General features: G+C 39.0%; 1 protein-coding gene across 1 annotated transcript; it reads left to right on the plus strand.

Annotated features, from left to right (window-relative positions):
- Positions 1 to 8,534: 8,534 nt before the first annotated feature.
- On the plus strand, positions 8,535 to 9,833 carry LOC137262039 (uncharacterized protein F54H12.2-like). The gene has a single exon (XM_067799831.1). It carries the CDS (start codon positions 8,535 to 8,537, stop codon positions 9,831 to 9,833), a length of 1,299 nt encoding a protein of 432 aa, XP_067655932.1.
- Positions 9,834 to 12,247: the final 2,414 nt, after the last annotated feature.

The following is a 12,247-nucleotide window of genomic DNA, read 5'->3' on the forward strand; positions in this document are numbered from 1 at the left end:
TCCAAATCTCCGTGTTTCTGCACACAGTAATTGACAACTGCAGACAGGTCATCCATAGAAGGGCAATATCCTCACCTAACCCCATCATTCATGTTGCTCGGTCTGAAACTGGCTGAAAATATACTTTGTTACATCGATAAACCTACTCATTTCATATTTTCTATAAATTTTGAGAAAAAGTGTACAGAAATTTCCGATCGCTGCATACACCAAATTTCCGATCACTGAATTATGTGTTCACTGTACTCCCGCGATCACTTCACTGAATATCAGGCTTACATTTTGTACAATAACTTCTTCAGTTTTGATCTGAATGACTTCCTCTTTTCACAGAGGGTACTACTGGTGATGCATATTAACTATGTTTGTCTTTCATAGGAAAAATGGAAATATAAAGAAATCAGTATTTGTCTACTTGAAAAGATATGATCTGCCGATAATCGACGATTGCTTTATTCATGTTTAACCTAGAAACTTGAAACTTTCTATATATCACCATCAGGACCTGTGCATTCGTGAAATGTTAATATTTAAACGATATTGTTCGTGTTTTGCAAATGGTGACTAGCTTTTTAACACCGATCTTACATTCGCCACCAAAACAAGCACGCGATAAGCACGCTATCACTGCAAATACAGGCGGACAGTCACCCCATCACTGCACCTCTGCAGGACAGTGGTTTCAGGGGGTGATTAAGTTCGCCGAGTGTTGTAACCACTGAAATCCTACATGTAGAAGATAGGTTAACTATTTTGTCACTTCAGTTTAAGTCAAATAATTGATACTAGTGTTAGTATTAGGACAGTAGATTTGTAGTAAAGTTTCAAGTTGGTATGTTATGTCTCACTGGCTTCTATTCTCGATTCACCGCGAAGGCAGACTAAATTGTGCCGATAAAAACTTCTTTCACACATTCGTTTAACTTTTAGAAGGAAAACATACCTTTAGTTGAAAGGTATTTGCAAGTAATACTGACAGTTATATGACTTGAAACATTGTTAGGGTGTAACTGAGGTGTGTGAAAAATATGACATCACCGATCTGATCAGATTCGTCATTGATGATTGAGGGTAATAGTTCCATAACGTCTTTCTTTCTTGTTGATCTTATTGTTTGACAAAACAGGAAAGGTGTTTTAGAACGCTTTGTGAGAGTTTTACACTATATTTTTTAAGGGCAGTGTGACAGTGTCAGTTAACATTTTGTTAATGTCCATTCCATTCCCCACATGCAATAAGATATCTGAATTAATTATTAATGTAAACAAAATGTTTCAAAGTAGATTTTTAAAAAAGACAGCTGATGTTAACACGTGTTCTCGCGATACTTTTGCGTTCTTTAACATGTTTGTGTATCATTTAGTCTTTCATTCATTCACATATGTACTTCTTTCTTTTATTCTTTTTCTTTCTTTCTTTCTTTCATTCATTCACATAATACTTGCTCTTAATTCTTACTATAATTCATTCATTCAGTGTAAAATTCCGACTGATACAATAAACTGGCTGATGTTCTGTTAAACACAATTGAAGTTGCTCTGGGATCGAGCCAAGTCAATGTGTGCGTTGGAGCATGACGAGGCACACGTTATTTAGTACAAATGGTAAAGAAAGCAAGCGAGTGGTCTATCCCTATTGTGGACTATCCCCGTTAATACCAAGCGCTTAAAGGGGCACTGATGCGGAGCGAATAATGTTTCTCGCCAACGGTCGAATCACGAAACCAAACCGCAAATTGGTCAGCGCCCGCTCCTTCGACCGTGACGGACAAAGGAACTGGGCTCCTGTCCATATTAGCAGAATTTCTTCACCTAAACAGTCAGGAGGCCGGATGCCCATCATATGCCATTTGTTTAAAAATATCCATGGTATCCCTTGTCTGATCGTAACCAAATATCCCAGCAGTGTAGTTCTTTTCGGATGCTTGGATGGTATAGTTACTGATCCAATTTGATCCTATTTCTGTGTTTTTAACCTCGATATTTAAACATGTTACATGAAACTATGATGTCTACAGGCACGTAGCAAGCCATTTGTTTCAGTACGGAAGATTGCAAAGCTTTATATATATAGGTAGTTTTGAGTGTTGGTTCAGCTGTGATAGCAAATATCATACGTAAATTTTGGTAGCTATGGTAGCTACAATAATTTATTATTTATGATAATAAAAACACAGTTGATTTATTTGAATTCGTAAACAAAAAACGATGACTTTGCCTTTGGTAGAGAAATCTGAAAATTTTCTTACGTAAAAAAACCCTTATTTCACCTATTTACCCAAGTACACAGCAAATGCCTGTGTGTATTCCTTATGTAAAGAAATTCCGTTGGTATCCTCAAAACAGTTTCGGCCCATAAGTGTTTTCAGGCTGCATGCGACACAGAGATTACATCTTCCTTGCTGTAACTTGCATTTGGTGGTGTAAACCTACACGTGTTATTTGTCATCATTCTCTGGATGGTCAATTAATGAATTTTTAACAGGTATAATTAGTAGTAACACCACTTCGGTTACTCAACAAAGGTTCCCATTTGGCATTTCTGCTGTCTGGAGTAAATACTCGATCAACATTATAAATTAAGGTCTGTAATGGCAAATGTATTGTATGTTATGTAATATGTGCATGTAAGTGATACAAGAGGGTTTATCAGCTGAGTTACAAAAACAAACATCGATCAAAGGATTAACCGATAACACACTGATTGATTAATTACTTTTATCTTCTAGCGGATTTGTCAAAAGGCAGTGTGTGTAGATGACTACACCCTGTCGTAAAGAGTGAGTGCAAAAACAACATCCTCCCTTCAAAGAATTAAGCGCAGTGAAGCGTTATTACTCGTCATCCTCGTTCCCGGCCTCTCATGAATATTAATGAGAGGCCCGGGAACCAGGATGTATTACTATTGTGAGGCTGGTGCTGAAACAGCAGCCATGTCAAAACAGCAGCGCAAACGGCATCAAAGCGCGAAAAAGTCAAAATATAGATGTCCTTATGCGCGCGTGCCTGCATTTCTGCATTCCGTAAAATGTGATGCCTTCAGACCAATGACTCTGAGACATGTATTTTGTGGCTAATAACCGGATAAATGAGGACGGTGAGGTAGACTTTTGTGGTGAAGCGTTCGTACGTCACGCCGAAGACTCGGGTTCAATTCCCGATTTTAAGTTACTGGGTAGAAGCACTCAAACTGACTGTTCCTTTACCTTGGTTCTCCCTCTTGGTAAATTTTACTGGTTGGTTAGCGGCGGTCTGCAAATAATCAAGGCCTAGATTTTCGAAGCTTTCTTAGCGCTAAGATAGTCGTAAGTTAATGTTACTGTATGAGATACCATAGGATAATATGATATGTGGCTATAATTTATTATCAACGTGAACAGTTTAGTTTAGCCAAAAGTGAAATGACTTGGCGCAGATAAATCAGGTATTTCAGAGTCTGTGGCCTGTTGTATGTAAGGAAATTAGGGCAAAAGATCATTATGTAAACTTACTATGAAAATGTTACATCATCAATAAAACCGCAAACAACAAAATATGATTAGGCTTATTTTTTACCTCGTGATTGAAATTTTCAAGTTCAGTAGAATTGTGAAAGCTATGCCACGTTTTTGTTTTAAAGTTTTGCAGTGTGTCTGTTTTTTATTCCACAAATCTGATGCGACTATGATTGTAGCCGTGCATTCGATCATTTATGAGCAATTGTGTGTAAAGAGTATACCAAAGATTAGTATATATGGTGCACGGTATTAAACCCCTAATTTGTATATTGTTATTTTTCAGACAAATATGGTTTTCGGAGCATTGGGTTCGTTTTCTTGCCTGTTAAAATTTTATGATTTCATAAACTACATTTGACCTAGTAAACAGACAGTTTGTGATGTGATAGCTAAAGGTATTTTGACTTCGGGGATGTGTTCAGTGTGGCTACGTGTGAAATATAAGTGATGCAAAATGTATTTCATTCCTGACGTCTCGTAAAGAATATACGGGGAAAGTGTATTTTGCTAATGCTACCAAACATGGCGGTCAGCACCCTACACAGTGTTGTGTTACGGGTATTGTCTGACACACTCTGAGAGAGTAAAGAATGAAAAACGTTTTAAGATGAGCATGAGCAAATTGATAAATCATGCTGCACAAATGTGATACTGTTGAAATGAATGTTCTGATTATGTATAATATCTATGACTTTGAGTTCCAAAACAGACGAAATATTACACGATGGGTATTGGAACTTTGTGACAAGTCAAACTACGTTCTCATGAACTTTTCGGAGGTTTGCGTAATTTGGATTGAATGAGTATGGTTTTACGCCGCTTTTAAGAATATTCCAGCAATATTCACGCATTGCATGTACCCGTATGAGGAATCGAACCCGGGTCTTCAGCAAGACGAGCGGCTGGTATATACCATTTGGCTACCTAGTCGTTTAATGCCCTTCATGCACCGAGATATGGCAAACTACATTCCTGTGGGCGCTCTATAGGTAACCTGGAGGACAAGAATAAGATGATTTGTACATCCATAGGGTACAAGGCAGTCTGAAAAACCACATAGGAAGAGCGAGACGATCCGATGTGGGAATTTCTACAGGACTATTTTACCAACTGACAAATCTGTAGCATTTATCTCTGGTGCCTCTGTTGAATTATCTTCAGTTTTAAATATCCACATAATGAAAATGATAGATGTTATTCGTATTCAGAAAGGGGGATTTCACATCTACTATAGCAAGTGTAGCAGAATTCAAAACTACCTCGTCACCAGTCTTTGATGTCGCTGACTTTCCTTCCCCTCTTCCGCTCATCATGAAACTATACGTGCGTTTCATATGTACCCGACAGCTACTGATAAAATGCCATACATGTCTTAGTGAGTGAGTATATTTTACGCCGCACTCAGCAATACTGCAGCAGCTGTATGGCGGCGGCCTGCTAATCGAAACTGGACCAGACAATCCAGTGATCAGGAGCATGAGCATGGATCTATGCAACTGTGTCAACCAAGTCAACGCGAGTAGGGGAAAAGTAATTCGTTCAGCACACACAATAGCATTCCTAAGAGAACAAAAGCATTCCAGACGAATACAATAGCATTCCAGACGAATACAATAGACATTCCAGAGAAGTAATCCTCAAAATCCTCCCTATGAGCACAATGCATTCCACAGCACAATAGCATTCCTGAACACGTCTCCCTATGAGCACAAAGCATTCCAGAGCTCAATAACATTCCTGAGCACAAGACGTCACGGGTGAACAAACATTCCAGAGGAGAGTCAAAGCATTCAATAGAATACAAAAACATTCCAGAAGACATGAATAAGCATTCTAGTGACGTGTTTCTTAAAGCTTCTGAAAGCATTTAATCTATTGATGTCACGGTGAACAAACATGAATAAAGTATTCCACTGATGTAGAGGGTTAACCAACCAAACTGCGTGTGCACTACTCTACATCCAATCAGCGCCTACATGCACCTTTAGTATAAGACATTTCAAATCAGTTTCATCGTCATTATCAAGCGAACAAGTTTCAGAAAGACACCTCCGCTCGCAATCCATATGGCACAGAAGATGTTTCACCTTCAACATGTGGACTTTTCAACAGAGCAGTTGCTCTCGAGTATGTTTCAAGAAATGAAGGATATTCTTAACACTCAGCTCCATTTGCACGAAACGATGATGCGAACAAGTGAGTTGTATAAAACCACATACACAGAGATGTTCCAGAGAATGAAGACTCTAGAACAGAAATTCCCCTCGTTATCGCCAGCTCTCATGAGCTTGATGCTGGATTATTCAAAAATTGCTGCCACCTCTGAGGATAGAAATTCAAGTAACAGAAAACGTCAATCACCCAACAAACGTCTTGCTAAGGCTAAGAAGCCAAGGAAAGTGAAGGAACAGAAAAGAGGTCAGAAGCAGAAATCCCCTCCTATGCAACCAAAGTAAGCGAATAGTTTATCACTGTGAATATCATTTGGAATAGCTTTTCATTTATGTATATACGTGTTACTGTGTTTGCAGTTCTACATTCTCCAATCTTATTTGTCATGTTCAGGAACAGGGGAGAAGATCATGAAGCAGTGTCAACTCCATCCCTCACGAATCAGTCCATAACACCTACCACAGAACCTACCACAGAACCTACGATAGATGACTGGTGGTTGGATTACACTCAACTCATGGAGGACATAGAACGAAAAGAGAAACAAACCACAGACATAACAGCTGCTGATTCATCCAGTGGAATCATGGACGATCTCTATCAGGAAGACAAACTTACTCCTCTTCAGAAAAGTTGCAGTGTATGCCGTTACAACAATAGGTTGCGTTACATGAGCTGTAATAGTGGACAAATTCAGTGTCATGTGTGTTGTATGGATCTCATGAACTGTATGTGCTACTACGATGAAGAGGGAATGATGGAAGACATGGTATCACAGGACTTTGAAGGTCATATTCTATCAGTGTAAAATACAGTAGTGCTTTCATCATGACAGTTATCATTATGTATCGTAACAAACTTTAGTGAATGTTCAAATAAAATGAATAAACCAATGCTGTTTCATGTTATATATTTCTTAGCCAGCCACAGTTTCCACAGTGCAACATGAGTTCGCAGAAGAAGAACAGCATGTTAAAGCAAGAAAAAGCCATAGAAAAGTATTATTTCAATGCTGAAAATCCTGGAGCTTATTTTGGTCCATCAAAACTACGTGATGAATTGAAGAAAAACAGAAAACAACAACATATCAGGTTGAGGAATGTGAAACGATTTGTGAAGAATCAAGACGCCTATAGTTTACATAGACCAGTCAAGCATAGATTTAAAAGGTTAAAAGTAAGGGTGAATTATATGAATGAAATGTTTGATGTGGATCTGGCCGACCTCTCTCGTTATAGCAAAGAGAATGATGGTGTCAGATATTTGCTGGTGGCTATTGATATCTTGAGCAGATATGCTTTTGTGCTACCTTTAGAAAACAAGAAACCTGAATCAGTGTTGAAAGCCTTCAAAGAAATACTGAAAACTAGACAACCAAAGAAGGTTCGCACAGATGCTGGATCAGAATTTCGAGCAGGCTTTGATTCATATTTGAAAAAGAAAAACATCACTCACACCATTACGCGGAATGAAAACATCAAAAGTAATTACGTAGAACGTTTCAACAGAACGCTAAAATCGTTGATTACACGCTACATGACTCACAACAATACCAAACATTACATCAATGTTTTACCTAAACTTGTGCACAACTACAATCATACGTTGCATTCCTCCCTACCTAATTTATCACCTGCACAAGTGAATAAGGACAATGAATTGAAAGTTTGGCAACATGTGTATGTCAAACCTTTGTTGAAACACCTCAAAAGCCTGCACCCTAGGAAGAAGTTCAAATATAAAGTAGGAGATCTTGTTCGCATTCCATATCTGAAGAGACCTTTCAACAAAGAACTTGACTTGAAGTGGACACAAGAACTGTTCAAAATAGCTCATCGTTTTAAAAGACAGGAAATTCCACTGTACAAAGTCAAAGATTTTCATGATGAAATGATCCAAGGTACTTTTTATACCAGTGAATTGCAGAAGGTCAGTAAAGCAGAAGATATTGAGTGGCAGGTGGAAAAGATCTTAAAGAAGAAACGTATGAATGGAAAGACTTATGCTTTGGTTCGATGGTTAGGTTGGCCCAGTTCCTTTGATTCTTATGTGGAGGAACGTCAATTGAAAAATGTGTAATGGAGACCTATGTGTTTCTGAAGTCTTCAGACTCGAAGAAAGATTACTTCAAAGGCAACACCCCGTATCATTTTCGTGTGAAACTGAATCAAAGGTTGGTGTTTGATGGCTTCTGGGTAGTCAGCTTGACAGAATTAAACTTTGGAAAGGTGGATCTCACTCATATGAATGATCCTTACATAGATGTGTTGTGTAACCTATGCGACAGTTCATTGGTAGGACAGACTCAATTACCATTGTTGAGACGCATAGACCTGAGGGAGGGACCTAACTTTACATTTGCTAATGAATACAATATCCATGTGATGGTGAAAGAATCTCCTGACATAGAAATTAGTATAAAAGCAAGCGATGGAACTCCACTGTCATTCTTGAAAGAGGAGACTCGCCTAACACTTCACTTCAGACGTTATCCTTTTGTTGCCTAAGATGGAGACGTTACCTTTGTATGTACCCGATTACAACAAATGGCAGATTTTTTTCAAAAAACACATGGCAGGTAGTTCTCAACTGGTGAATGGAAAACCACAACCTAAGCTCATTTCATCTGATCAATCTGAGGAAGCATCAAAAGAAGTTAAAGTCAAACTGCAGGTCACTTCCGAACCTCAAAGTGTGGTGGAAAGAGCAGATGCTAAAGAGAAGAGACAGAAATCATTAAAAAGAGCTGCAGGTGAACGAGTGGCCACAACCAAGAGGATACGTCTAACGAGCAACACCCCCTCCAAGACAGCTCGTGTGTTCAAGAGCACACCAGTGAACGAAAACGATATCTTTGGTTAACACCATGTCGCTGCTCACCAGTAAACACTTCGATGAGATAATTCCAGAATCCCTGAATTTGTTCTCACTACCGCCATTTCAGACATGTGTTCAACAACATTACTATGAAAATGTACGTCCAGTGAGTCAAATCAACGACGAAGCGCCTTTGGAATTCAGTATTTCTAACACAGGTAGTGACTACCTTGATTTGAAGAGGACAAGATTGCACGTGAAACTCAAGGTCACTCACAATGATGGGAGCATATTGCTTCCCAAGGAACACGTGGCTCCAGTCAACTTGTTTCTTCAGTCGCTTTTTAGTCAGGTTTCAGTTTATTTGAATGACACACTGGTCTCTTCCACAAACAATCATTATGCTTACAAGAGCATGATGAAAGCATTACTGAATTTTGGAGCCGATGCAAAGACTACTCAGTTAACCTCTCAGTTGTTCTACAAAGATGTAGGAGCATCGAACAGTGATATAGAATCAACGGATACAGAAACAGGAAGCAACACGGGCTTGATGGCACGGGGAGCGTTCATTAAATTGAGTCAAGAGATGACCATGTCTGGAAACTTATTTGAAGATGTCTTTGAGATGAATAGATACATGATTAATGGTGTACCTATGACTTTGAAATTGTACAGATCCTCTCCCACCTTCTGTCTCATGAGTGGTGTGGCCAACAAAAAATTCACTATAACACTTCTGGATGCTTATCTCAAAATCTGCAGACTGAATGTCAACCCAGCCCTGATTATAGCTCACAATACCTTGTTTGAGAACAACTCTAATGCCCTCTATCCATTCGTCAAGTCTGAGGTGAAGGTCACTAGCATTCCCGTCTCTCAGTTAACACATACCATTGACAATGTCTCCAATCCCATTGCTAATCGATATATCGTAGCATTTGTTGATAGCAGCAGTTTTAATGGGAAATATGATGGGAATCCTTTCAACTTTCAATCGGGCATGATTAAAACGATCAACCTGTATGTGAATGGAGTCAGTGTTCCAGGGAGAGCTACAAGTGCAGACGATGCAGACACCTATCTCAACCTGTTTGATAGCAAGAAACTCTGGTGTCAAAACCAGGGCAATGGTATTTCAAGACAGGACTTTTTGCTTGGCAGTGCTCTTTTTGTTTACCAACTGGATGAAGTAGATGTCGATTATCTCAATCTTGTGAAATCGGGAAATGTGAGACTTGAAATTGAATTCAAATCTGCTTTGACTAAGACATTGAGCTGTGTTATCATGAGTGAAAGAAATTCCATCATAGAAATTGATAAAGCGCGAAATGTGTACATCAAGTAAAACATGAAAGCTTCTGAACTGAAGTGTGCCATACAGTGTGATCCTGTCTTACAGTGTCACGTCCTGGGAGTGTATGCTAAAGACACTTTGCCTGTACTGACATCTTGCATGATAAGAAGGGGAGTTGGACTAATTGTAAATACAGACTGTAGTCAAAAGAAAGGTCGTCACTGGGTTGCTATGTATTTCAAAGGAAATAGAGCAGAATTGTTCGACAGCCTATCAGAACCCATTGATGCTGTATTTGATAGGTACCTAAAATCCTATGTTAGATCTTACTTGCACAACAGTGAACAGATACAATCTGTAGATACCAATGTGTGTGGGTTCTATTGTTTGTATTATCTGTTATGTACATTGAAAGCTCACTGGAGTTTTCATCGTATTGTTCATCAGTTTGATGTAAGGAACTTCCTATGGAATGATACTTTCGTATCACAGTGTATATGCAACTATTTCAAATACTGTACTCCTTCCTGTTTTAATTGATAATGATGTACAATGTTTTTTCCATGTAGAATAAAAAAAAAATTAGATTTAGTTCAAATGATGTTTTTGTTATGTATAAATACCCTCTGTGTTGGTGAGTAAGTTCAGTTTCATACTGAACAGCAGACCAGGCTACATCATGGATGAAAGTGCTTGTCTGTTGCCTTTTAAAACGCCTACAACCATATCCGTAATAGGTGGATCGTCAAGTGGTAAAACCTTTTGGGTTTCACACCTGTTAAGACAAGCCAATGTCATGTTTGATCCTGCACCCAAATTGATTATTTACTGCTATGCTGTGTGGCAGGATGTCTATAGTGAGCTCAAGAGAATCATTCCCAATATACGTTTTCAAGATGTCCTTCCCACAGAACAGGAGTTAAATTCATATTCTTTAGAATCGGATAAACATTGTCTCCTGGTAGTAGATGACTTCATGCAACAAGTGTGTAAAAGTCAGCTGTTTTTACACCTATATACCACATTATCCCACCATCTGGGAATTTCTGTTATCAACATCCTACAATCAGCGTATCCAAAGGGGGAATGTAACAGAACTATGTCACTGAACACACATTATTTTGTGTTATTGTCTAACCCTCGTTCGGCACATGAGTATAAAATTTTAGCATCACAAATATTTCCAGGACAGGCTAAATATTTCACCGAATCTTTTCAAGATGCTGTAAGTAGAAAGAAATATGGTTATCTGGTCATGGATACCTCGCCCTATGCAGATGAACAGTATGGTCGTTTGCGTACAGGTATATTCTCTGATGAGGTGTGTACAGTGTATCTGCCACAGATATAGAGTGACATAACTAAGGTAATATACAGCCACGTCTCATCCTTTTCACTTTCATACCGAACAGAGCCATGGATGTGTGCGGACCGTTTGATAACCTAGTGGCAGACTGTATTGAAATACCATGCAATAATATTAGGTTTGGGCAAAAGTTTAGTGACAGACTGAAGTCTTTCAACAGTTGGCCAGTACAAATGAAGCAGCCTCCAAAAGTCATGGCAGAAGCAGGATTTATCTATACGGGACAATCTGACAAGGTCTACTGTTTCCAATGCGCACTGAGAGTGCATTCGTAGCCGAAGATGATCCATTAGCAGAACATTTTAGACTGTCCCCACATTGTGCTTATATCCACATGGTGTCTGAACCCAAAACCAACAAGGAAGGTTAGAACACATACAACTTTGAATTAATTTATATAGTCAATATAACAGTCAGTTCACTTCACTTCACTCATTCTACAGTCAGCTCTCTTTGAACGTGGAACAGCTACCCTACAACATCAACATGAGCGGTCTGCTGCAAAAGCATTGGGCTTTTCTTATGATGTCAGAACAAGCTAATTCTGCACAGAGAAAAGCTATGCTGACGCATGCTTCATCTGAACAGTTTAAGTCAGTGATTACACCAGTGTATAATATCCTTGTTGGAAAGATACCACTCACACCAGGTGACAAAAACCGTCTGTCACGTCATAAGTCTGTCATTCGAATCTTGGGCAGTAAGAGTGTCAGCAGACACAGGAAACGTGAGCTCATCGCTGCCTACCATTCAATTGTACCTATTTGCATAAGGAACTACCAAGCCTACTTGTCCTCAGTTCAAAATGAGCAAGCCCATGATTCTTCTGACGAGAGAGAATTATCAGAGATTGATGTCCAAACAAGAAGAAGAAAAGACAGCACAACAGACAGCTCATCAGACAGCTCTTCAGACAGCTCAGTCACAGAAAGCGAATGAGATAGTTGATGATGATGATGATTCACAAGGGATAGCTAACTCGGAACAACCGGCTGATAATCCTGTATGCAACAAGAAGACAGAACTCCTGTTTCAAGTTCCCGACCAGTTAATCAAGGACATTTCTTCTACCAAAACCATTGGGAAATTGATGTCAATG

Source organism: Haliotis asinina, chromosome 14, assembly GCF_037392515.1.
Source record: "Haliotis asinina isolate JCU_RB_2024 chromosome 14, JCU_Hal_asi_v2, whole genome shotgun sequence".
In the NCBI taxonomy this organism is placed as follows: domain Eukaryota; kingdom Metazoa; phylum Mollusca; class Gastropoda; order Lepetellida; family Haliotidae; genus Haliotis; species Haliotis asinina.

Excerpts from the sequence above, each read along its gene's own strand:
- LOC137262039 (XM_067799831.1), top strand. The coding sequence starts at position 8,535 with ATGTCGCTGCTCACCAGTAAACACTTCGATGAGATAATTCCAGAATCC.